The sequence below is a fragment of the Pseudorasbora parva genome, chromosome 14 (genome assembly GCF_024679245.1).
Source record: "Pseudorasbora parva isolate DD20220531a chromosome 14, ASM2467924v1, whole genome shotgun sequence".
Lineage (NCBI taxonomy): Eukaryota > Metazoa > Chordata > Actinopteri > Cypriniformes > Gobionidae > Pseudorasbora > Pseudorasbora parva.
In genome coordinates, this window is record NC_090185.1 from 11591201 (window position 1) to 11617780 (window position 26580).

Sequence of the window (26580 nt, forward strand, 5' to 3'; positions counted from 1 at the left end):
GCATTATACCACATTATTCACTTGAATAATTTACAATCTATATTATCCTATTTTATACTAACATAATTATGTTTTTGGAGGGGGAAAGAATGCGCCTCAAGGTTCTTTTAAACATTTTATTTTGGGTAGTAATACTATTTTTAACTTGCTCGGACACAACAACAAAACAACATCAGGTTAAGTGATTCAGCCTTTTATTTCATCAATATGTTGTTAAATATACATTGAAGTAGTGAAAAAAAAAAGATAAAATGACATAGCATCCATAAAGCAAAACAATAAATATGCCATTACAGGTGGTCCAACCAGAAAAGAAAATCTCTGCATGCTATCATGTTTTGGTCTAGTATGTAGTTGACCATCATTTCAACTATTTCATCAATGACAGTTTTCTCATTTTTTAACACCAGTGACATACATACATCTGATACATATGTACACATACAGAGTATTTTTGTTACTCCTAGCTCGTCGCTACAATCACACATCACATCGAAAACTTTTCTGAGGAATACACAGAGAGGCTTTTTAGTATTATGACACACATGAGTCATATCAGGCCATGAATTTGTCAGGTCTCTTATGTTGTCCATTTTATGTTTGAGATTTTTTACACGTTTAGTGTACCTTGAGCAGTCATTATCCGGTTCACATAAAGCCTCGATAATCTTATGCATCAATCCGACCATCTGGCCTCTGTAAAGGTCTTTAAACATTGAATCTATGAAGTTCTTTTGACTGCATACAGCCCCCATATTATTGGGGTCTTGGTTACAGTCCAAAAGCTTTTGTGCAGCCATTTCAGAAATCCACTGTGTTGTAGACGCCCTCTTCAGAATTCAACTTTGTGCACGGTATAAACTTTGTTCCCTATTTGATGCTGAAAGATTTTAATAGTTCCTGGAATCTCCTCTGATTGAGTCTTCTGTCCACAATTGTCCAGGCCTTGCACTTCAGTGCTCTCAAGTTTGGGTTCTGGGTCTGATTCCTCAAACTGTAAAATCGAAGAAGAACAGTATTCGTCAGGCTCAGACAAACAGGAACGTTGACTTTGTAGGTCAGTAGATTGTATTCCTTCAACTTTTGACATTGCAGTAGCTCAACCGCTCGCACCGATACAGTCGTCCAACCTGATATGAGAGATGCTCTTGGTCCCTTCGTTTAGGTACCCAGGTTTGTTGCCATAACTGAGCACTGCACAGAGTTTATCAAGACGACCGATTGGGGACCGCCCCCACCCCCTGCTGTGTGGGTGTATGGGATACTCTTCAGAAAGGAATAAAATCAAGGCAAAGCAAGTTTATTTATATAGCACATTTCATACACAATGTTAATTCATAGAAATCAATTAAAATAATGATAGCATATGCATAAGAAATAAGAATACCATGTGTAAGAATTAATATATATATATATATATATATATATATATATATATATATATATATATATATATATATATATATATATATATATATATATATATATATATATATGTACATACCCCTATCTGAGATGGAGCAGGTTCGCAATGTCTCCTGGACCTTACGGTCAAGGACGGCCTCCAGTAGGGGAGGTGACCTATGCCTGCAGGGCTTCCCCTTTCTTGAGTCCGCTTCTTTACACGGTCTGCTACCATTTTACCCATGCCTTTAGCACTTTGCGACGCTGTCAGCGACGACTTGTACCATTAACCCTTAGAATAATTATGCCTCACTCTTCACAAGTGGAATGAAGTAAAGCACACTGCTCTCCTTTTCCAATCTCTAAATAGCTAATACTCACAATGAACCAGAAGCTACATGGAAACGTCTGCATATGTCAACACTATTATTTTATATACATATTATTTATTATTATTTAATATATATATATACTCTATTATCACTCAATCCAGTTGATGACTTTGTCATTAAAGATTACGAGATCAAAAAAAAAAAAAAAAAAAAAAAAAAAAACGGGTGAATTGGTCTTAATGAAATGAATTTGTTCTTAAGTTCCATAATATATAGAGAGTAGATTTTATTTTATTGTAATTCTTGATAATAAAATGATTTAAAGGTAACTTCTATACTTAAGATAATGTTAAGATGTTTAGATAAAGTTGATGTCAATATCTTATGTATGATTAAAACACAATGTATTGCACAAAACATATTAATAATGATTTTCCTAAACATACAAACAATATTCTACCATCAAAATAATGGCGGTAACATACAGATTCTAGTTTTCAGATGCAGTTCGTATTAAACAAAATAATGATAATGTCTAGTAAGATGAAAACAGAAGGGCTCATTACGATATTACGCAAATAGAGTTAGTTTTTGCTATGTTCCTATTCAAAACATATTGAGGCATATCACCACGACTTAAAATTAATTAAACTCAACTCTGCTGTTTTGGGGCCCCTTTATAAGCTTTGACATGCTCTGAAATTTGTGCTTTTAAGTTGTTTATAACACATTAATGGCTTTTTAGAAATATTTTGGACATGCGTCTATTCATAATAACTTGCGAGCAGCAGCATTTTTTAGGCCCAACTTGCCAAAGGTTAAATACCAAATTCAGTAGGTAGGGCCTGTAGCTTTGAGGTGACTAAAGATAATGTGACCATAGACAGTAAAAGAAATGGACACAGCGACCCCATTGACGTCAACGGCGAAATAATGAAGTCAATCTAGGGGCACTCACTTCCTGACGGCTGAGCGAACTGCGCAGGCTCAGACTGAGCTTGACGACGTAGATGTGACGTGAGCCTCCTGTCTGACAGCTGTGAGTCTTCTAGTAGATGTGGAAAGTGAAAGCTGAATCACGTTGTTTAAATATTTTCTCCCGTTGCTTTTGGCTCACTATGGGCTTCTCCCCATTCTTCTCCCTTGACTTTATCAGACTTTATGTCTCCACGTCCCCCCGACTGTCTCATAGACAGTAAAAGATTGCCTGCGAGCGACTCCTCAGGTCTATACGGTAATTTCTCAACTGTGCGACAGAGTCGCGTTGGTTATGACGCAATCGTTAGCCTATTTTTACAAAAACAATGGCAGCCCCTAGGGGTGGAACGCTTTCCGAGCGCTAGATTACCCCCTTGAATGTGACGCCTTCAATAGTCATAAAAACATGAGATTAATCATGTCACAGTTTTTAGTATTCTTAATGGTAAAACGTGTGAAATAACATGTTTAAAAGAACCTTGAGGCGCATTCTTTCCCCCTCCAAAAACATAATTATGGTAGTATAAAATAGGATAATATACATTGTAAATTATTCAAGTGAATAATGTGGTATAATGCATTGTTTTATTAAATCAACCAAATGCTGTATGCGAACAAAGAGATGTCGTGAGCACATAGCGTTCGCTTGGTGTTCAGACAAAGTGGAAAGGGGGAAAAACAAAAGAAAAACAAACATCCACATAATTAAAATTACAGACGAAAAAGAATGGTGATGTTTTAAAAAAAAATTGTAACCATGGTGAAACACTTTTAACAAAATCAAGCATAAAATTGGTTTGGTCAGTCTACCGCGATGAAATTTTTTACGGCGCATGTGTGCACAAGAACAAAAACAGTAGCGCCGTTAAAGTCAAGATAACTATTGTGCGATTTGAGGTTTACTAACCTGGGATCAGTCTGGTGTTTGAAAGAGTTAGAATGATCATTTGTGTTTATTTAGCCTGTTCATTACCATAAAGTTTTGCATGGCTACATCTGTTTGACAGTGTGAAAACAAACTGAGTTTGTCCTAATGACGATGTAATGTTTTATTAACAGACAACGATCTAATCACGTTGCTCATTTACTGTTTTTACAGATACCCGACTACCAAGGACGTGTACCAGTATCATAATAAGATATCCTGCCTGAAAGCTTTGTTAATGACTAATATTTAAGTTGAACAAATATTTAAAATTGTTAAAAAAAAAAAAAAACATAAATTAAGAGATGGTGATGAAGGACAAAAACCGTTTCCTAAATGTAAATTATTGAGACAAACATGACGACACATTGTTTCATGGATTCAAACGAAAAGGCAGATGCCTAAAAGACTGGCACGGGGGAAAATAAAACGGCCTGAATCAACCAACTACTCACTTAAAATAACTACTAAAATTGTTTATTTTTTATCAGAAATGCATTTAGAGACGCATTATCAAATGCAACATGTTGTAACAGTGTAATAGATGGACATGATTTAAGTGCAATAAGTGTAAATGTCAGAAAAAACATCAAGACTCGCTTTTCATGTTGACGCATTATGAGGCTTGCGATCATCATATTTCTGTTTGACTGTGCTCAAAGAGTCTTCATCTAAAAACTGTACAAAGAAACAACATATAAAACTGTCATCTACTGGCAGAGAAAAAATCTACTTTACAAACTTTTACAATAGATCAGAAGAAAGGATTTCTGTATTATGATTTCATTATAGCTAAATGTTATCCGTGGTAAATATTTGTTGTAAATTGTACACGTGTACTAATTGTTGCATAAAGATTATGCTTGAATGTACCTATAACCTAAAACAAGGAGCAGGTTATGTTGATGTGGTACAATCCCACTAACAAATCGGACAGATCTTGTTTACTACAACCAATGTGTAGTACGTCAGGCTCAGTTGTTAATGATAGTTGACAACATGTCACAATCTTTAATGTCAGGTGGGCTGTTGAAAGAAACGATTCGTTAAATGTTGGTTTGTCAAAAGAAGAGTTTGGTCACACATTTGAAATCATCTAAATTTGTTGACTATCCAGTGGAGTAGTAAAAATCATTATTTACAAATCCAAAATTGGCACATTTTCACAGTTGCTTGTGAATGTTTTTTCCTGAATTGATTATAAAATGCTACTTTCGTAAATGTACTTCTTGATTTTTTTGCCTAGATAATAGGCTAAGTATAAGGCTAATGTTCAAAATTTATTTATAACCTGTACGAGAGGAGTGTAACTTGGTTTAACAAGAGCAAACTTTAATGAATGTAACAGGCGTATATGGTTCAACTGCAGAACAATCAATCAATCAATCAATCACCTTAATTTATATCGCGCTTTTACAATCACGATTGTGTCAAAGCAGCTCCACAGTGTCAAACAGGACAATTTTGCAACAAAATCTGATTCGGCTGTACAGTCGTTGTGGAGTAAACAGTGATGTTATCAGCTTATTTTAATTTATTATATAGCGTCAACGTTGGCAGATCAGTATTATAGTTTATAGAATTAAATAAGACCTAAGTAATACATTTTGTTTGTACATTAAGTTGAATAACTTGGATCATAATTTTAGTGTCCCCAAGTGTGTTTGTAAGTCTAGAACAGCAAGACTTACTTTTCATGTTGATTGTTCATCTGATTCCTCATCGCAGATGAGACCGAAACTGTAGTGACACTAAAAGAAATATTACTTTAGTCAAACAGTCTCAAATAGAAAGACTGTCATGTCATTTCTTAAGTTTCATTTATTCCTATAATGTTGATGGTTCTCAAACAAAAGTCCAACAAACAGAATGGTCATCTGAAATCGGACTAAATACGATCAATCTGGAGTAGTAAAAATTACAAACATTGGGTATTATATTTTAGTAAATCCTCTAAAATTACACGATACTTACAAAAATAGTCAAAATGTAGAAAATACAGCACTTGTTTGGTAAGCACAAAGTTTTGTGTTCTTGGTGAGAAAAATTCACCACGACTAGGCTTCATGAGTTCTACAAACAATGTGTTTTCCCTGTGGTTGTGGAATCGTTTGAAATGTAGGTTTTTCAAAATAAATCAAATAAGTTTGGTCTTACATTTAATAAAGAAGCTTAAAATGATTTGCACAGACTTGCACTGACAACAACCAGATAGGACTCTTTACCTAAAAACATATACAGATGGATGAATAAAGTGTAAACAGTAATCTTGATCATACGACTAAGAATAGGCAATGGGAGGAAAATGCATATAACAATAAAGTGGACACTTTTTCTTATCCAATGTCACTGCTTTCTTCCTTGAATTTACGCAGAGTTGTGTGCCCACATAATTCCTACAAAGAACATGTTTGGATTGTATCTGTATAGGGAAGAAGCAATGCCAATGAGCTTTAATCGATATCTATTTAATTGAGACGATAATAATAAAGGAAAACTAAGTAAAAAGACATTGGTGATAAACAGCTGAAACAACTGATAACTTAGCTGGATTGGGCTGCATAAGGCAATTATAGTAAAGACTATTAAAACGGCAAGTGTGATACTAGTGTGCAAATGTATAACTCATGTTGAAACATATTCACAAGTGAAAAATAAATATTATTTTCTTTGTTTGATAAGAAGCTTCATCTGAATCCTTGTACTGCATGATTGTAACATGCCTGATATGATAGTTAAAAAAATACCTAGGCCTATTCCAACACCACAGAGAAAATATTTTTTCTTAACAGATCTTATTCTTGATTTTCTAAAATGTCGAAAGAGAAAATAATCTGGTTTAGTTGTATTTTTAAAACATCGCTTTTTCTTAAAATCATTGAGTCAAACGTATTTGGTAGCATGATAGTCATAATGTATTAACTGCAGGTTTATCAGGCTGATAAAAGTAGCATGAACCTATGACATTTATAAAAGTACCGAATAACTGTGTCAGAAGCCACCAGCTAAATATTTGGTTTTAAGGTCAAATAAGTATTCCCAGGAGACCCATTGACCCCAGAAGTCACGATTTCTGAAGACCTCACATTTTTGAATCATTCTGGTTGAAAACAAAAAACAACAACAAAACAAACCTTGTAGGGTCTTTAACACCCTGCAAAAGCACTAGTCAAATATTTACTCAAGACGGTCTTTACTCAAGTTTCCATTGACCAAAGAGAAACATCTGGTCTTCAAATCACCACATCACCTACAGCCTGAAGCTGCCATTAATGACTGTGTGTCGTTCAAATTCCTTCATAATAGGAATCTATTTAAAACAAATGACATATTTCTACTTTATTTTTATCTTTAAACAACAGATTTGTGACAAACATGTTTCATTGCACGGGTTCATCCATTGTTAATGGTTATTAATCAAGACATACTTGAATATTTGTAAAAATAAGATCTAAGATTTTAAATTTTAAACGAGCTAAAGTTTTAGAACAGACGATTTTAGTAAGAATATACTTTAGGTGGAATGTAAGGAAATCATCCCTACAATGTGGCATCAGATGTTACACAGTTGTCTTATAGGAAGGTTAAGAAGATTACTTTAGAAGACTTTATTCAAACTTTTAAGATTTGATTTAGATGTAATTTAAACTTTGAAGATTATACTTTGAAAAAAAAAATGAGTATGAACAAAATAATGGCTCTGGAAAGGCATTGGCAGACTAACTTAACATGTGCTGCGACATGATCCTCAGAGTCTCAGCTGTAACCCCTCCCGTCCAGAGAGGGTCTGAAGCATTCATTTCATACTGGAGTACCCTGGAGGATCTCAGGGGGTTTCAACTTAAACTATTTGCTTTTTATCTTCTTCAACTCTTTGAAAATGTAAGGTATTTTTATTTTTATATTTAGCTAAAACTAGAACTATAAAGTGTTCAAATAATTGTAGTAACATATTTGTTATTATTCATTGTGTATTTAATTTTATTTATAAACAATTCATTTAAAATAGAGATAAGTTCCTATTTTAGAACCAATTACCGTGTGTGTGTGTGCGTGTGTGTGTGTGTGTTTGTGTGTGTGTGTGTGCGTGCGTGTGTGCGTGCGTGCGTGCGTGTGTGTGTGTGGTTCAGGTATTCCCCTAATAAAATTTGACCCATGTACAAAACAGCTTATAAATTACAGGAAATCATTTATTATTACATTTTTGAAAATGCCAAAAATGCCCCGTGTTTAGATGATCTGGGATGCACAGTTACAGTACAAAAGTCATCATGTCCATGGAAAGCCTCCATAAAACATGGAGGAAACCAAACATGTGGAAGTGTCCCCAGAGTTTGCTCCAATTTCACCAGCGTTTTTACAACTACGAGAGAGAATGATTTTCAACTTTAAACTGTATTTTTCTTTGTAATATATTCATTCAATATACATGTATGTAAAAGGACCACTTTTGTACACAAAATATATATAGAATCAATATTTGTAATGTTTATAAATATTCACAATGTTTCAGTGAATTTTAGTGATGGGTTTATCATTGTTATTGAGTTTGATGATTTTCCTAGACTAAAAGCAATGTTGTTGTCAAAGATATTTAATCTAAAACCATATATAAAGATGTATTTAAAATCTTGCTTGAAGGTTTTGTATAAATGTAAAAGTAAAAAATGGAACAGACGGTGTAATCGATAGACTTTAGGTTTAAGCTTTATAAACCCATTTATAAAGGGTTGTATTTCTTTATACAGGTGTCTGTATCCATAATGAATGTAATCATCTAAATGATTACAACTGTTAGATTAAAAATATGATTTTATTTAAAACTTTAAATTTTAAAGATCTAATTTAAACTGTTGTGAAAATATGCTGAATTTTAAAGTTAAAGCCTTACATAGACTGTGGCCATATAATGCTTTGACTGAAACAAGCATTTCTGGCAAAAGTCTTAGACTTTGTCTTGTCCATAGAATGCTACCTCCCCCGTCTGCTGTGGCTGTGACACCTCCCTCAACACGTCTTGGTCAGTGAGAGGGAGAGAATGATTTTTCAACTTTAAAACCTGTATTTTTTCTTTGTAATACAATCATTAAATGTACATCAATATAAAAGTACCACTTTTGTCCGCTCTCTGAATGTTTTTTATATATTCATACAGCTACACTAATATTTGATTCACAATGTTTCAGCACATTTTAGTAAAATAATGTTTGTTTTTCTCTTGTAAAACATCTAATGTATATACATGAATGTAAAAGGACCAGTTTTTGTCCGCTCTCTGAAAGTTGTTTTATATTTTAGTAAAATAAATGGTATTATAAATAATATATATTTTGTTTCCATTACATTTAAAATAGAAATGTATTTCCCTTTATAAAACCAATGTCGTGTGTGTGTGTGTGTGTGTGTGTGTGTGTGTGTGTGTGTGTGTGTGTGTGTGTGTGTGTGTGTGTGTGTGTCAGGAAGAGAGACAATGCATATTGGCCTATACAATCTTATTGTCACTCGCCATGGAATGCAAAAGCACCTCACGTGGTCTGGACCTCCCTGAAATCACAGCTCAAATTGCAGAGTCAAAGTTCAAAACCATCAGTCTTTCATTTGATCACTACCGAAAACAATCACAGGTCAGAAGTCATCACCGGAATTTCAAACATTTAACCTCAAAGGTCATATTGACCCCCAGAGTATACATAAGGTCAAAGGTGACGACAACTTGGGTGGTCGGTGGGGGAGGGGAACAACCTGGGTGGTCCGTGGGGGGAGGGGAACGAAGGGGGCGTGGTAGGTCAAAGGTCACCATCAATCATTTTGACACTTGCCGTAGTATATGAACTACTCAGATGTATTCAATTTCAAAGGTTCTATATTCAACATTCTAAAAAATTCAAATTCAGAACTATGTAAAATGCAACATAATATTTAATTTTGTTAGATTACACTTGTCAATAATTCAGATTTATACAATTCAAATTCAGATGATTTAGTCATATTTCTAGCTCCATAAATGTGGAGGATTTGTGACGAATCTGACGATGATTGACAGGGCAGTTAAACGGTGACGGGATGCACGTAACTAACGCCCGTTTCACACATACTCCGTCTGCAGTGCGTGTGCGTTGCGTATTTTTTTCCGTACCCATGTTAACGGATGACAGCTTTCACACTGCACACGGATGCGGTCCGTCAGTCCGTTCCAGGAGCGTTGCGTCTGCAGCAGTGCACTGATCGTTTTCGTACCGAGTCTATTTTTTTTTTAGGTAAAAAATGTGCCATAATGGAGAGCACTCGTACTTTCTTGGAGGTGAAATGCAAAGTTATTTTTGACCTGCAGGATTTCTTTTCAAAGGGTTTAAAAACGAAAGAAAAGACGAGGGTCGGCTGTTTTTGAATAGACTATATTCTAAGTTTCTAATTTAAAATGTTTATGATTTTAGGCTATAACCTATGTTTAAATGTTTTGCCTTTTGTGTGAGCTAAATCTAAAGTATATTTATATATAAATATGAATTAATGAATTGAAAAAATGTTGTTTAAATGTAGGCTTGTAGCCTACGTTAACCGGTCTACTCAGAAAGATTAAACAAAGAGAATTGCAATTCTGATGAGCCATGATCAGTAACAACTTCTGGATTTTAAATAAAAAATCATTAATAAATGCTGTGTTTGTGGTATGTAAAAAAGAATCAGTTGCGGACTGCAAACGCAGCATATGTGAAAGGACTACAGGGTGTGGGGCTCCTGCAACGCACACGCAACGCAACACGCACTGCAGACGGAGTATGTGTGAAACGGGCGTAAGCGACAGAGTCCGTTAAAGATGGCGAAGTAGTATGTACCTAATCTTGCATACTTTTCTGCTACACACTCAAAAGTATATACCTTTTCTTCACAAAAAGAGTACATACTTTATGACGTAGTATAAGTAGGCGAATTGGGACGCAGCAACAGCTTTCTTCTACGCATGCTAAAGAGGAGCCTCGCCTAGCCTCTGAAGGAAGTGACTTGGAAGGAAGCATCCTTGACATTGACAAACACCTTCAGACTCCATTAGCAAGTCATAAAACCTCAATTTGTTTTTATCGATTATGGAAGAGAATAAATGTCTTACCGAACACGAAGAACGCACACAGTGTGATCCAAATAAAGACCTTCATTTCACTGTACAGAAAATGAATGGAGATAAAAAAAAATTGGCAGGTGAAGTTATTTACGTAATAGCTAACTATTTTAGCTTATGAAACCGCGGCGGTCTTGCATAATGAGAAAGTCTGTGCAGACCCAAGTTATTCCTGTAGGAAAAAGAGAAGGATCGATTCGAGTGTCCGTGCTGGAGAAGTTTGGGAATGGGAAGTTTCTAGTGATGTTAACAGTGACACCAAAGCTCCGAAGCGTGTGTCTTCTTCTTCTTCGGTGTTTATTGGCGGTTGGCAACCTAACTTATTGGTGCATTACCGCCACCGACTGGAATGGAGTATGGATAATGATATTGTTTGTATACGGCATTTAAATAAACAAACACAAAAAACAACAAATAAACAAACTGAAAAATAAAACATAACAAATAAACAAACAAACAATCAAAACATTATATTCTTTTGAATAATTTACTTACTTTCAAAAATTTAATAATATCACCATTCAACTTGCTATCTGTTTTCCCTAACAAACCTGGCAATGTAAAGTCATGATATTTTGCTATCTTAAGTGACTGAATAAGGTGATGTCTCTTATTATTATACTTCACACAATGAAACAGTACATGGAAGCGTGTGTCAAAAAAATGAAACTATTTTCTGTGAAGCTTTGTATCGATGCTTGATTCGTTCTATCAAAACCACGTGACCAATGACGTCCGAAGCTTCTTTTCACAAACACCCACGTGACTGATTCAGAAAGGTTTAAAAATGCGCGACACAGGGCGTGCCTGTGAGGTGTATTGCGTTGCATTGAGCGGGTTTTTTGTATTGCGCGAGTTAGTTATGGACCCTGTTGCAAAGAGAGGGCGTTCTGAAATGTGGGAACACTTTCATTTGATTTTGCCCAATAAGGTTGATCATTTATTTGGCTTTTGTTCTGCCGCATATATATATATATATATTTATTTATTTAATCCGCACCAGCCTATGACTTCATACATTAGAGACAAGCATAGGCTTATCCTTCTATAATCATGTGAAAGTGTGTGTGTTTTTCCTTGTGTGCATGCATTTATTTAGCATATTCCTTTATTCGTGAGTTTTATTTGTTCACAAACAGGAAAAATTTTCACATTCACAATACAAAATCATATCTTTATTGGTTTAAGTTACTAGGAGTATGCAATGGAACAGATTGTGTCATATAATGTCATATATAATATATTGATTCATTTATTAATCAATCCATTAATTCACTTTTTGCTTCTAGATAATGCGTCGGTTGCAAAACATTTTGCGACACAGCGCTTTCCCTCACTTTCACCAGCAGAGGTCCTCGTTGAGCTCTGACTTGAAAAGCTTCGAGTAATGAACCTTTTTCTGATACAACTGTGCTGAAAGCTTCACTGGTTCAGAAAGCTTCACTTCGCCATCACTAGAAGTTTCTGGAAGTTTCGTGATTCTTCTTCTATATATATATATATATATATATATATATATATATATATATATATATATATATATATATATATATATATATATATATATATTCTTACATCAATTCCAGTTTCCTTTAAATACCTCAATATTGCATATTGCATAGGAATTCTTATTTAGAATTCCTAAAACTTCCACTTTTTTAACCAGAATATTTTCTTATGACATTGTATTATGCTCCAGACCAACTTTTTTCCTCTATTTCTTTCGCTCTAAGCCTTTTCTTAAATCTTGTAGATTTGTACATTATCCAATCTATTTCATCCCTATGAACTATTTGACATAATGTTACATTCACAGTGCAGATTGTAGATCTAGTGATCTACCAAAAACATGCACTTGTCTGCCTTGCCTTCGACACCCAGAATCAATTACAGAAGGTTCTATTCATCGTTTTGACCACAAGATGGCCACGATGTACACCATATTGAAAAGCTTAGCACCCATTTACAATAGTTGAGGGAAAAGCTTTGATTTGCCTTCACATGCAATTACATTTTCCTACATTTGTGTCCAGAGTTTTATTACAATGATTTTATACGCAAGGTGTACACAGATGTGTGCAGACTTAATATAAAGGAAGAATTTCTTAGCAGTTAGTGCACAAATATTACGATTTTATACAGTTTCAAGTTAAAGTAGTTCTGTGTAGGGAAGTCTGTGAGTTTCATAAGAGCAGGACAGGAAGAAGCACTTCACCTACAAACTGAACCCACATCAAACCACTAGGCCCTTTGCTGCAAAAGCTGTTTGTCCACCAAACAGTTCAAGTGCAGCAGGTTTCAGTTTGACTCAATAGATGAGCTGCTAGTCACACCTAAGACTGGCAAGAATGTGAGATGACTGTTTCCAGCGGATAGTCTTAGATCACCGTAGAAAAGCTCTCACATGTTGGTTTTGTTTTGTTTGTGCTGGGGGAGTCTGAATGGTAAGGCTAATGGCTATTTATTACTAATTATTTATATATGTTATATGTTTTTATGTCTGAAACCTTGTTAAATGTGCTGCTGCCTCTCTTGGCCAGGACTCTCTTGGAAAAGAGATTTTTAATCTCAATGAGTCTTTTCTGGTTAAATAAAGGTATAATAATAATAATAAATACATTTCTTAATGAGCAATAATGCTGCTGTGGTTTATTTAGAGTTCTATTTTTCCCAGGTAGTTTAAATCAGATGGATTCAGACCAGTCATTCAGTGAACCTTTAATGTCCCATAAAGCTATTAAATCTTTTGTTGCTGTTCCAATGTTCTTCAAATCACATAAATTCTGATTATTTGAGCTTTAGGGTCATTTTAGGGATATACTGTCAATATAGTGACAAAGTTGTACATATAACTTTATACAGAAAAGTTTAGTTAAGAGTTTTCTGTTTCACATTTCTATATTTATCATGTCTTGTGGCGTTACTATTTACACAGTATTTTAATGTTTACTGAACGACCCCATTCACTGCTATTGTAAGTGTCTCATGGTAACAACAGACTTTTGCTTTTCGGCCTGACAAGGGGCAACTTTTTTTGTTTTTTTGTGGTAATCAAAAATCTCAAAATTCTGATTTCAGAATTTGTAAACCAACAAGAGCCTTAATCTGTGATAAATCCTTTCATGTTCATCAGGTGTGTTTGGTGAGTCATTATCAGTGATGGAGGGAGACTCAGTCACTCTGAACACTGATGTTACTGAAATACATGAAGACGAGGATTTAATGTGGAAATTTAGAGCAGAAACGTCTCTGATAGCTGAAATCAGCAGAGCTGCTGGGATTTTCTCCACATATAACGGCACTGATGGGAGATTCAGAGACAGACTGAAGCTGGACGATCAAACTGGATCTCTGACCATCATAAACATCTCAACTGAACACGCTGGAGATTATCAACTACAGATTAGTGGAGTGAAAATGACATCAAAAACATTCAGCGTTTCTGTCAATGGTGAGAGACATCATTTGTGTGAATTCACACAAATGATACATTCTTCACATATTCTTGTTTTATTAGAGTAATATTTTGGTTCCAGTATTCTGAATCGGAAAAAACCTTATCGACCCCATTCACTGCTATTGAAAGTGTTTATCACATGTGTTTCCTGTAGGGGTTGAACGACTTCCATTTTTTTACAGTCGACATTTATGTGATGAAAGTCGAGTCGACGTCGACTAGTCGCTGATGACGTCATTAATAAACAAATAAACCTGAGCCTCGAGCTGAGACTCGAACTCGGGTCTTCTTGTGCACAGGACAGCTATGGCATATGACACAGCACTGCCCATTAGGTTATTAATCCTACATAACAGCTTTTGTATCAGTTCTTTTGTCTTATGGTCGTTATATTTCTCACAGATTTCTGCTCTTTCTGAATAAGATACAGATAAATAGCACAATAAAGATTACATATGAATGCATTAGTAAGTGAGTGATTGCGTGTGAATTAATTCTACCTGGCAGCGTCTCTCTACTAGTAGTGAAGCTGTGAGTTTAGTTATCAAGAAATATATGCTAGAACTTTTCCGTTTCTAAGCTATTTTATTATATATATTATAGATCACAGAACAGTGTTGATAGATTTCTGCGCTACTGAATGGTTTTGTGAGGCATGCGCGATCTCAACGTGATGTGCGATCTATGTGTGTGTTCCAATGCAGCACGCATTAGTTTAGCGCGATGATTAACTTACCGGTCTGATCAATTTTGAGCATCCAGATGGTATAATCAAACATGTCTTGTGGAGAGCATTTATTTGTCATTTTTAACTGTTCAAAACAGAGCCTGCGTGTCAGGAAATTGTTTATCCTGTTTCGCCCTCTACAGGCCAGTGACTCAGCGACTAGTCGACGTCAAGCTTAAAGCGCCATGACAGAGCAAGGTCGATTAATCGACTAGTCGGTGCAACAACTAGTTTCCTGTGCTTTATTTTGTAGTTCTTTGTAGTTTTTCATGTTGATTAGTCTTCCCGGGTGTTTCCCATTTACCACACACCCTATTGTTATCTTGTTAACCTTGGCTGCTTTCGAAAACATAGGTAGCTGACTCGTTGCCTCGCTGCCTTATAAGACAACGGCTTGTAAAGCAGCGTTTTGTGCATGAAGGCACCTCACAAAACCTGATTTCAGAGACTTCTAAGACAGTGGAACCGTTTAATGATCTACAGCTAAAGAGAGTTTTGATGAGAACTAAACACATTTAAAGGTGTCATGAACTGGCTTATTTATTTTTTATATTGTTGTCTGAGGTCAACTAATGACGTTTGTGTGGTTTTTACATTCAAAAACATGTAATAGGCCATTTTCTACACTGGTTTTGAGGCTCTCTTCTGAACGCTGGGATTTGATGAGTGTGCCACACTGGAGACTTGGAAGTAAACGCCCACGGCTAGGATTGGATAAGATTTGCATATTTAATGAGCTTCAGCTCCTCTTTCAGTTCAGTTCACATGAGGGAGGGATTGTTTTGAAACCAAAAACCGGAATGATTCTCTCGATCACAGGGCTCGTAAACGTCTTTATCTACAAACACAATGATTTATTTCTCATCCACCCTGACTGGAATTTTTTTGTTGTATTACTTCGCCCGCCCGATCGGTGGATATAAGTGTGTACCGCACACACACACACACACACACACACACAGACGTGTGCACGCTCAGATCAAGAAAGAGATATTATTTGACTATTTGAGATTCATCGGCCTGCCGGCAAGCTTACATTTTGGTAGCCCGTTTGGAAAACACATAGTCCGGGACTACTATAATATATAAAAAACATGTTTTACTCACTTAAGTGTGTTGCACCATTCCTGTCGGATCCAATATAGAAGGCACGACATTGTGTTTTAATCCCAAATATGTCTTTGTGGTGTGGCAAGCAGCGGGGCGAGGGACCGCGAGAACGGGCCAGTGACGAGTGCTAATGAGTACCAGCTGCGTGACACACCATTCTCGTCTCGCGGCCGAGTGACGGGAGCATAAAAGGAGGATCGAAGTCTCCACTGTCACACCACAGTCTTTAAATCCAGCATCGATCTGAGATTTGTTGACAAACATTTCCGCGGTGAAATGAAGCAAACACACGTAAGTCTTCCCCACATGAGCTAGAATTTCATTAAAAATAAATGAAGTATCACACATTCCTAATATTAGGATCGAAAGGAAGCATATGCAGCGACTGTTATTCCACAATATCTTGCTATCTTCTTCAGCTTGTTTATTGCTGCTGGCTATGTGATCCAATGAGTCGGTGGACGAGGCTACTGAATTACACGTGCTTATTATTCTGTAGAGGCGGTGTTTCATCACACGATGACATCAAGATGCGAACACGATCGTTTTCTGGGCCTGGTGTCTATAAAAGCTTTTCTTTGACCTACAATGAAGTTTTCAGCTCTGAAACTTACAGGATATTTGTATATTACCATGACCTTTCATATATCAAAAGATCAAGGGAAAGTTGATTTCTCAATTCATCACCCCTTTAATTACTACATTAGTCATTTCTCTTTAGAAATGACATCAGAAGCGGAAAATATACACACAAACTGACCAGCAAACACAAGTTTCGGACAGCATATTTTTTCTCCAGCTCAACTGTCACTGAATGGAAAGCACAGGATTGTGGGATATCAGCAGGGAGGGAAGGATACACGTGTGCTTCCTTCAATAATCGATCAGATGAAGGTGTCTCAGGAGACAGGGAGTAAAGCAAAGATTAGATTCGGACGTGGCTTGATGCCTTCCTGCCTTGAAATGTGTCCCTCGAAAGGCAGGATTTTCCAGGTTTCGGACCCAGCCCTTGTCGGCCTCTGTGTGTGTGTCTGTGTATATGCTTCATCTCTCAGCATTTGTAACAGTGTCTCGCGATAACATATTTTTGTATTTGTTGTGGGAATCAATATTATGCCACAAATGCTGTTGACTGAGCTTAACTAGTTCAGTTCTACTGAACTAAGAAAATTATATAAAATATTATAATATTTTATAGTTTGAGATGAGAAATTAATATTTATTAATCTTTGATTATTCTCTCATCTTTTCCAGTTCATCTGCCTGTTCCTAACATTAGCAGAGTCTGTTCATCCTCCTCCTCATGTTCACTGGTGTGTTCATCATCAGCTGTGAATGTGAGTCATGTGACTCTCTCCTGGTTCAAAGGAAACAGTTTATTGTCCAACATCAGTGTGTCTGATCTCAGCATCAGTCTCTCTCTACCTCTGGAGGTGGAATATCAGGATAAAAACACCTACAGCTGTGTGCTGAACAATCCCATCAGCAACCAGACCAGACATCCCAACATCACTCAACTCTGTCACACATGTGTAGGTAGGGCAGATGTTATACAGTGCTGATGTTTGAGTGTTTGTTGTTTGTTAAACAAATTCATTCACACTCATGGCTCATTTTGTCCATTACAGATCAAGGCCTACCTTTATTGTACATAGTGCTGACCTCTGCCGGATCTCTGCTGGTTGTTGCTGTAGTCGTGATGTGCTGCATATGCAGGAAATGTAGAAAAATAGGTCAGGACAAAAAAAAAAAAACTTTTTTTTTTAAGTCACAAATGTCTAATATTGAAAACATTGCTGTAACTCATCTGTGATTATTTTCAATGCAGTTCAGACACAGGATGAAGAGAGAACCGATTCAGCAGTGTGTAAAACAACAACACGAACAAAGGTAAGCTCATTCATCACTGAGTGGCGGTCAGTTAGTGTGATTGACGTTTGCTGAGTGACGTTTTGTGTTTAATATGCATCAGATGGTCAGTGAACAGACGTGAGTGATCAATAGTTAAAAGGACAGTTTAAGCATATTTTTACACAAGTACATAATGCTCGCACCTCAGTGTAAATACTGAACATATATTTGGAGGTTTAACACGATGATGATGATGGAGAGAGTAAAGTACGTCACCTGGATCGTAGGTCTGATTGGTTGAGGGACTATCCAATAGCGTACGGAGTCATTTAAACGATGCCCGTTGATCACCCCTCTTATGCAGTAGAACAGAGCAGACTTCCCACACCAATGTTTAATCTTTGGTCTTTCTCCAACATCTTTCTCCTACTCTGTTGGAAAATAGTGCACGGTGCTTTCGAGATCTATGCGGCAGAATGGCGGCTTACCATTGGCCGACGCTGTTCACGTTAGCACCACCCACACACGCCGACAAATGAGTACTATACTAAAAAGCCTCAGTACTAAATAGGAAAAGAGAATCACTGACGACTGTCACTAAATAATCCTTTGTAAATAAATTGCTTTGTTACTCTAAAATCACACATTCAAATTCACAAAGTTGTTAACTCATGTTTGCTGTGCTGAAGTGAGTCCTGGAGCTGCGGCGTCTCTGCGGTTCATGAGTATCTGAGCTGAATGCAGCTTTCGCAGCCATTGGTTGTTTTGTAGACGTGCTGCAACAAGTGTGTTTGCTGTTGCTTTAGTGTGAAAGGCAATCATTCTCAGAGCAGAAGCTGTCGTGACAAACCTTCAGAACTTCAACTGTTTGATGATTTAACGGTTTAAAGTCATGATCGATGTCATTTCCTGTTGCTGCTCCATGCTAGCTTCTGTTCTACAGTAGAAAAAATAAGTTATCAGGTGGTATGCTTTTCATTTACTGACAGAGTTTGTGTTTCCAATTGCAGAAATCAAAGACAGATGCTGTGTATGAAAATGTCCCCAAAAAAAGATGATTACCACACCTACCAGAACTGATGTTTATCCATCACACCTTTTGGCGTTGTTCACATTTATTCGCTGTTGTTTCTGCTCTTCGTATTACATCTTCTTTCTTTTTTTTGCACAGGCCCTGTATTACTTTAATTTAGTGGTTCACAAATAGCATAGCATCCAGAATCTCAACTAAAATGTTCTATCACATGTAAATGTATCTTATATTATTAAAGATTGATCTCATTTGCAGCTTTTTTTTTCTTTTTTTCTTTCTTATTTTCTTGTTAGTATGCTCTGCTGGACATTTTATCGAGCACATCATCGTTCTCTAGTTTTCAAAGCAGAAATCATTCCTATTTCAATATCTCATTGAAGCCCTTTAAAACTGCATGAATTTAGACATTCAACCCGTTGGTTGCCATTGAAGTCTATTAGGCCTATGTATATTATGGGTAAATGTTAATTTTGAAGTAAACTAATCCTTTAAATTTACTGTCACTCATTTACTATTACAAACATCCTCTAAACAGTGTTTACTAGTTTGATCCAATTTAATGCCAATCTATTCTTTTGTATGATTGACGTTTTAGGGGGATTTCTTACGATCAAAGCAGTCAAATGAACGCGATCACGACTGGGTGCTTACTGACGCTTGGCTGTGAGCGAAACGCTTTCACTAGAGGCCCACTGTCTCTGCCAGGAAATATATTAGTTTACAATCATAAATATATTATTAAATATATTAATTTACACATTTTAGAGAGGTTAATTGAAAAATAAATTGGTCAAATAGTCATGATCCCAACTAGTTGGTTATTGCCACTCTCATTCCAAAGAAATCATTTTTTTTGCAGCTCATTTTGAGAGTCTCATGAAATGAGAAGTGTGTGTGTGTGTGTGTGTGTGTATAATGTATAACCACACAGTGTTATACATTTAGACACAATTGTTTGCAACACCAATGAATCAGAATCAGACTGGCAGCTGCCACCACCCACTGGCAGGTCACGTGATTTCCTGCCTGCCAGTTTAGGATTGAACCCCTATGCTTTTTTTTGTAAAAAAACACTGAAGATATCTGCGCTACAATGTTGAATCTTTTGAGTGCATTTTTGCCCATCATAACATAACATGCATTCCAGTAAAATAGGTTTAAATGTATCCAGGGCCTTAAGACCTCTCAGTATCTCCAGAGGAAAAGACAGAGTTAAACTCGCATGTGCAAAAAGTTGTTTTGCTCAGATTCACCGAGATAAAGTCTGCAATCAAGAGCCTGCGGTCTCCAACGTGAACTCAAACCTAATTGGACCTTGCGATGGTTTTAACTGTACAGAAATGTGGTTTGATCTGTAGGGTGGACAAACGGCTTCTGCTAGATGTTTGTCGTCGCTGTGCGTGTCAGTAGTTTATTGGTGAAGTGTTTCTTCAATTTTTTCTCTCCTGCTAATAAAAAGCTCACAATCTTCCACTTTGCACGAAACATCTTTACGCGGAAATAAATTGCAGTCATAAGAGACGGAGGTCAAATAGTATTAATGCTCACAAGCCTACAGGATATCTAATCCAACACTCATTCAACATTTCACTCGACTTTGTACCTCCACGCAGGACCAACATTAAGTTACAAATGTAAGATTAGCAAAAGCTTCATATTCAGGACTTCCTCTGATGAAGGAAACTGTGACGGGGGTTGAATCCTGTTGAGAGAAGATTCAACCAGATAAAAAATAACACTGTTCAGTCGGGATTTAGATCTGAGCGTTTTCAGATATTTTAACCATAACTATCTTGTTTTTTTAGTGAATTGATGAAGAAAATGTTTCTCAAATTAGTTCTGTTGTGTTTGTGGCATCTGGTTGGTGAGTTTGAAATGTGTTTTTATGCCTTCAGTTGCTTCTGTTCTGCTGCCATGTAATAAATGACTGGTTAAATTAGTCATCATGAAGATTAACATTCACTATTATTCTCAAGTATTAATTACTAATTTTTCTAAAAGTTCGGATTCAGGTCTTAACTCAGTTATTAGGGATATATTAAATAAATATGAAGCTCTAGATAAAAGTATTTTTTGTAGTGTTTTGTAGTTACGTGTGTTTAATTTTCCATGTAAAAATATATCTAATAATTTCCCATTTAATTCAGAATATTTTCAGTTTATTCTGCTGCAGAAAGTTATTCACTTCACATTCAAAGAATTAAAAGCATTTTAGTGAAGCTTCATCAAACCAACATCAAGTTATTTATAGCTTTAATCCTTGACAAACTCTGTTCTTCAGGTGTGTTTGGTTATACAGCATTTTCAGAAGAGTCAGCGATGGAGGGAGATTCAGTCACTCTGAACTATAGGCTCTTTAAAATGGGTGGAATTCAAATTAGGTGGTGGTTTGGAAAATATTTACTAGCTGAAATAAATGTAAGTAATGACCGCATCACCATATATGATGATGTTCTTGACGGGAGATTCAGAGACAGACTGAAGCTGGACAATCAAACTGGATCTCTGACCATCACAAACATCTCAACTGAACATGCTGGAGTTTATGAACTAGAGACCAAACAACCAGCGAGGATAACTTTCTTTCTCACTATCTATGGTGAGTTAAATATTTGTTGTGATGTGAGTTTTTAAGGCGATGTCATTTTAGAATGCATCACCAGATATTATTTCATGTTTCCTTTTTATTCAAAATATTCATAAATATGTAACTATATCATGAAATATGTCATACTCCAATTCTCAAATACCTGTAAGAAACTGTATTTTGTTCTTTAAACACCTCATGATCATGTTGTAACGGGCAATGAATGCCGCCATAGTAATTCTGGGAATAAGAGATGTCGGAATTACGACATGTAAATTCGACCACTTCTCCCGAAAAACAAGTGGTTGGAGAACAAGAACAAACTTTATAGTTACCTACATAACAGCAGCAGGAAGAACATCTGAATGTGAATGAACGTCGTCAAACTGAAATGATTATTACCCTCTTGCTGCTTCTATCGATATCCGAGTGTACATCTGTGTGTAACTCAGCACCAGCCGTAATTCACAACTGTTGAGTGTTTTCTTGTTTATAGTTTGAGATGACAGGCTAAACACTCACTCAACACATTGAACCAAAAATGAGATTGTTGATGAGATTTCTAATCTAATCAATCGTTACACACACTACACTTTATTCCTATGCGGGACATCAGGCACCTAATGCACCCGCAAAGCATCATGGGAAGATGGTACTACATTTGAAAAAATTCTGCACGTCAAAAAAGCTGGCCAATGCACATCTTTATGCAAATGACTTCTTAGAAGTAGAGTACATGGAGTCTCAAATGTGGATCAGCTATTGCTGTTGCCGTTATTGCTGCTGTGGCCATTATTGTTGATGTTATTGTTGTTGCTGTTATTTGTCATTGCTGCTCTTGCTGCTGCTGCTGCTGTTATTGCTGCTGTCATTGCTGCTCTTGCTGTTACTGCTGCTGCTGCTACTGTTATTGCTGCTGCTGCCATTGCTGCTGCTGGTTATTGCTGTTACTGTTATTGCTGCTGCTGTTGGTTATTGCTTTTGATGTCATTGCTGCTGGTACTGTTACTGCTGCTGTTGGTTATTGCTGTTGCTGTCATTGCTGCTGTTGGTTATTGCTGTTGCTGTTATTGCTGCTGCTGCTTTTTTGCTGGTGTTATTGCTGCTGCTGGTGGTGTTATTGCTGTTGCTGTCATTGCTGCTACTGGTGTTATTGCTGCTGCTGTTGGTTATTGCTGATGTTGCTATTGCTGTTATTGCTATTCATGCTGCTGCCACTATTGCTACTCTTGCTGCTGCTGCTGTTGGTTATTGCTGTTATTGCTACTCTTGCTATTGCTGCTGCTGTTGGTTATTACTGCTGTTGCTTTTGCTGTTATTGCTACTCTTGCCGCTGCTGTTGCTATTGCTGCTGTTGCTATTGCTGTTATGGCTCCTGCTGTTATTGCTGCTGCTGCTGCCATTGCTGCTGCTGCTTTTATTGCTGCTGCTGGTTATTGCTGTTACTGTTATTGCTGTTACTGTTATTGCTGCTGCTGTTACTGCCGCTTTTGGTTATTGCTGTTGCTGCTTTTGCTGCTGCTGTTGGTTATTGCTGTTGCTGTTATTGCTTCTGCTGCTGCTGCTATTGTTGCTGGTGTTATTGCTGCTGCTTTTGCTGTTATTGCTGCTGCTTTCATTGCTGCTGCTGTTGGTTATGGCTGCTGCTGCTGTTATTGCTGCTGCTGTTATTGTTGCTGTTGCTGTTATTGTTGCTAGTGTTATTGCTGCTGCTGTTGGTTAGTGTTGCTGTTGATTATTGTTGCTGCTGTTGTTTATCACTGTTGCTGTATGGGACTTGCTACTGCCAATACATACACAACACGCTGCTGTGAGCATGCTGCAAAATACAGCATACTAGTGTTGTCAAAAGTACAGACTGCGATACCAACTCGATACTGAAATTAAAAATGTGACGCTTTGAGCGTTGTTGAGCTGTAATCGGAAACACCTCTGACTGGACATTGTACTCACACGCTCATCGGATGTGCCTGTGATTGGCTACAATGATCAACACACAGGAGTGTTTGAAAGTGTTTTGAAAGCAGAAGCAGGAGCGGGAGCAGGAGCGTTCGAAAGCACAAGCAGTGTTCAACCAGCGGACCTGATAGATGCCTGCATTCAAACACTCTGTGTGTATCTGTGTAAGCACTCTGTGAAGCACGTCATTGATGTACATTTACAACATGTTTGTGAAACGCTGGTCGTTGAAGCAAATCACAGACCTATTTGATAAGCGTGTGAGCACAATGGCCAATCAGAGGTGTTTATGATTCTGCTCAACAGCGCTCAAAGCGTCACATTTATTAAGTTTCAGTACTGATTTGGTATCGCGGTTGGTACTTTTGACAACACTATAGCGCACATGAATTACCCGTAGCAGATCCATACAGGTGGAGGGTGTAACAAGCTTTGTAGATGGGAAGGAAGGAGGCGGGAACCGGCGAACGTTTCGAAACTTTAATTCACCAATAAATAAACAAAACGAAATGAAAGTAAAACCGCGGGCAGCCCCTCACGGACGACTGCCCGCAAAACACATAAAAAAAAATCAACATAAATCCAGGCCTGGTCCTCTCTCGTCTTCCGCAGCCCTTGCTCCTCCTTTTATGCTCTCGTCACATGGCCGCGAGACGAGACCGGTGTGTCATGCAGCTGGCACTCATTAACCCTCATCACCGGCACCGTCCCTCGCCCCGCTGCCTGTCACACCACAGAGGGTTTCTGAAAGTGTGCTGCAGCTGCTACAGCAAATGATGTGCTGTGCCATATAGAGAATGATGGGATTACAAGCAGATTGTTAAAGGGGTACTTCAGTGCCGGGAAGATGAATCTGTATTTAAACTGGGTCATCAATGTAGTAGAAATGTCAAATTATTTTTTAATTTGGTGCCTTCTAGACTGAGAAAAGACAGAAAATGTATTTTTGTCTCATGGGGATGAAAGACTACAATTCCCAGAATGCTTCGCTACCCTACAAAGCCACTCCCAAAGCCACCGCTACTGGATTGCTGTGACTGAGTTAGAGAAGAAACTACAATTAAAAACTGAACGTGTTTGTTCAATATAATGAGTGAGTCACCGCGAGTATCACAGCACTGAGCACTAACTGCAGGAGTGAAATTGATGAGCTGGTGATGAGAGCTGAGGTAATCGCGACTACACTCGCGGCATACATTCACAACGCAAGTTCAGTCTGGCGCGTTTCAGTTCATGCCTTTGCAAGTTTAACTTTCATAGAAATTAATTTGAGAAGTTAGAAGACTTACATTGCTCACCATAGCTCCGTTTAAATGAGTGCCTGTAGCTGAGCTGAGCTCTGAGTGTGATCTCCCATCCCCCATGTGCAGATTCAAAACATGTGGAAATGGCTCCCTCTGCTGGCTGTAGTCTTTAGCCTTTGGCCAAACATTCCTCCTATGACGCAAATATCGTCAATTTGCATCATAGGAGGAATTTTTCCAGAAATAAAATGCATAAATCTCTTGTCTCAGGGGGATATGAGGGGGGAAAGCACAATCATTTGAATATACTCCAGGGCTTCTACTGATACAAAGCCATATGCTAATTGCTGAAGTAACCCTTTAAGAACCTATCGGCCTGCATCATCTAGAGTTTCATGATAGAATGATGTATTATTTTATATCTCTCTCTATTCTGACATGTTTTCCAGCTCATCTGCCAGTTCCTGTCATCAGCAGTAACTCACAATGTTCATCATCGTCGTCATCATCCTCTTGTTCACTGCTGTGTTCAGTGTTGAATGTGAGTCATGTGACTCTCTCCTGGTTCAAAGGAAACAGTTTATTGTCCAGGATCAGTGTGTCTGATCTCAGCAGCAGCGTCTCTTTACATCTGGAGGTGGAATATCAGGATAACAACACCTACAGCTGTGTGCTGAACAATCCCATCAGCAACCAGACCAGACATCCCAACATCACTCAACTCTGTCACACATGTGCAGGTACAGCAGAGCTCATATTGGTTGAAGTCATTGCTGATATTAACGTTGATTGGTTCGATGTTTTTATCCCTCAGACTCTGTCCACTGTTGTGGTTCTACTGAAGCTGTGATCCGATTGGTCCTCTCTGCTCTAGTGGGCGTGGCTGCTGTCATTATTGTGGTTTATGACATCAGATCCAGAAGAGCTGAACACGATCAATCACATATTCACAACTCAGGTACCTAATTGATGTCACTTGCACAGTTTTTGCATATTTAAATATGTGTTAGATTAATTTATGGCTTTCATCTTTTCCAGGAATCATTGAAATCTAAAGCTGCATGCTCCTACTGCATTTTTCAGTATCTGATTTTTAAAACAATTTGAAAAGCTTTATTGTTTGTATTTCCCTGATATCTCACTTTATTACTGTTACTACTTCTACTACTATCCATTTGTCATTTGCTTGCCTTTATAAGTAACGTTTTCTCCGTCTGAGGATCAAGTCTCTCCATGTTTTAGTATATTTACGTCAAGCCGAATACAGTCCCTGACAAAAATCTTGTCGCTTGTGTACAAATTGACCTAAAGTGCCGCTGAAATATATGTCTAATTTTTTTTTTTTTTTTTTTTTTACAAGAAATGGCTCATTTTAATCCCACCAGCTTTTGTGATGTTTCAGTGAAAAACTAAACTTTCAAAAAGTATTCTAATATTCACAGCTTGGTAAAGCCCATTGAGTCAATTTTTGCAAAGACATAAGTGTTGTCACCTTGTCATATGAGCTTCACCTGTGACTAATAATGGATCAATTAGGTCTCAAGTGTGTATAAAAAGAACCCCAGTACACTAGACCTTCACATCAACTGCAACTAGACCTCTGCAAACATGCCTAAGATTTCTCATCTTTCCTCAAATGACCTTTTTGAGCCACTACAGTCTGGATTCCGCAAACTCCACAGTACTGAAACAGCGTTAAGGTCACTAATGACTTGTTAATGGCTTCTGATTCTGGTCGTCTGTCTTTACTGATTCTTCTTGATCTTAGTACCGCTTTTGACACTATAGATCATTCCATTTTAATCACCTGTTTACAGACTGTCTTTGGAGTTTCTGAAACTGCATTACAGTGGTTT

General features: G+C 37.3%; 2 protein-coding genes across 2 annotated transcripts; both read left to right on the forward strand.

Annotated features, from left to right (window-relative positions):
* Positions 1 to 13078: 13078 nt before the first annotated feature.
* Positions 13079 to 18043, forward strand: LOC137039723 (CD48 antigen-like). Its single transcript, XM_067414999.1, has 6 exons — positions 13079 to 13200; positions 13890 to 14207; positions 17305 to 17586; positions 17679 to 17783; positions 17879 to 17940; positions 18023 to 18043. The coding sequence occupies exons 1-6, from the start codon at positions 13161 to 13163 to the stop codon at positions 18041 to 18043; spliced, it is 828 nt and encodes a 275-aa protein (XP_067271100.1). The 5' UTR covers positions 13079 to 13160.
* A 3210-nt stretch (positions 18044 to 21253) lies between these two features.
* On the forward strand, positions 21254 to 25794 carry LOC137039724 (CD48 antigen-like). Its single transcript, XM_067415000.1, has 4 exons — positions 21254 to 21533; positions 25174 to 25464; positions 25539 to 25682; positions 25763 to 25794. The coding sequence occupies exons 1-4, from the start codon at positions 21254 to 21256 to the stop codon at positions 25777 to 25779; spliced, it is 732 nt and encodes a 243-aa protein (XP_067271101.1). The 3' UTR covers positions 25780 to 25794.
* The last annotated feature ends 786 nt before the right edge of the window (positions 25795 to 26580 follow it).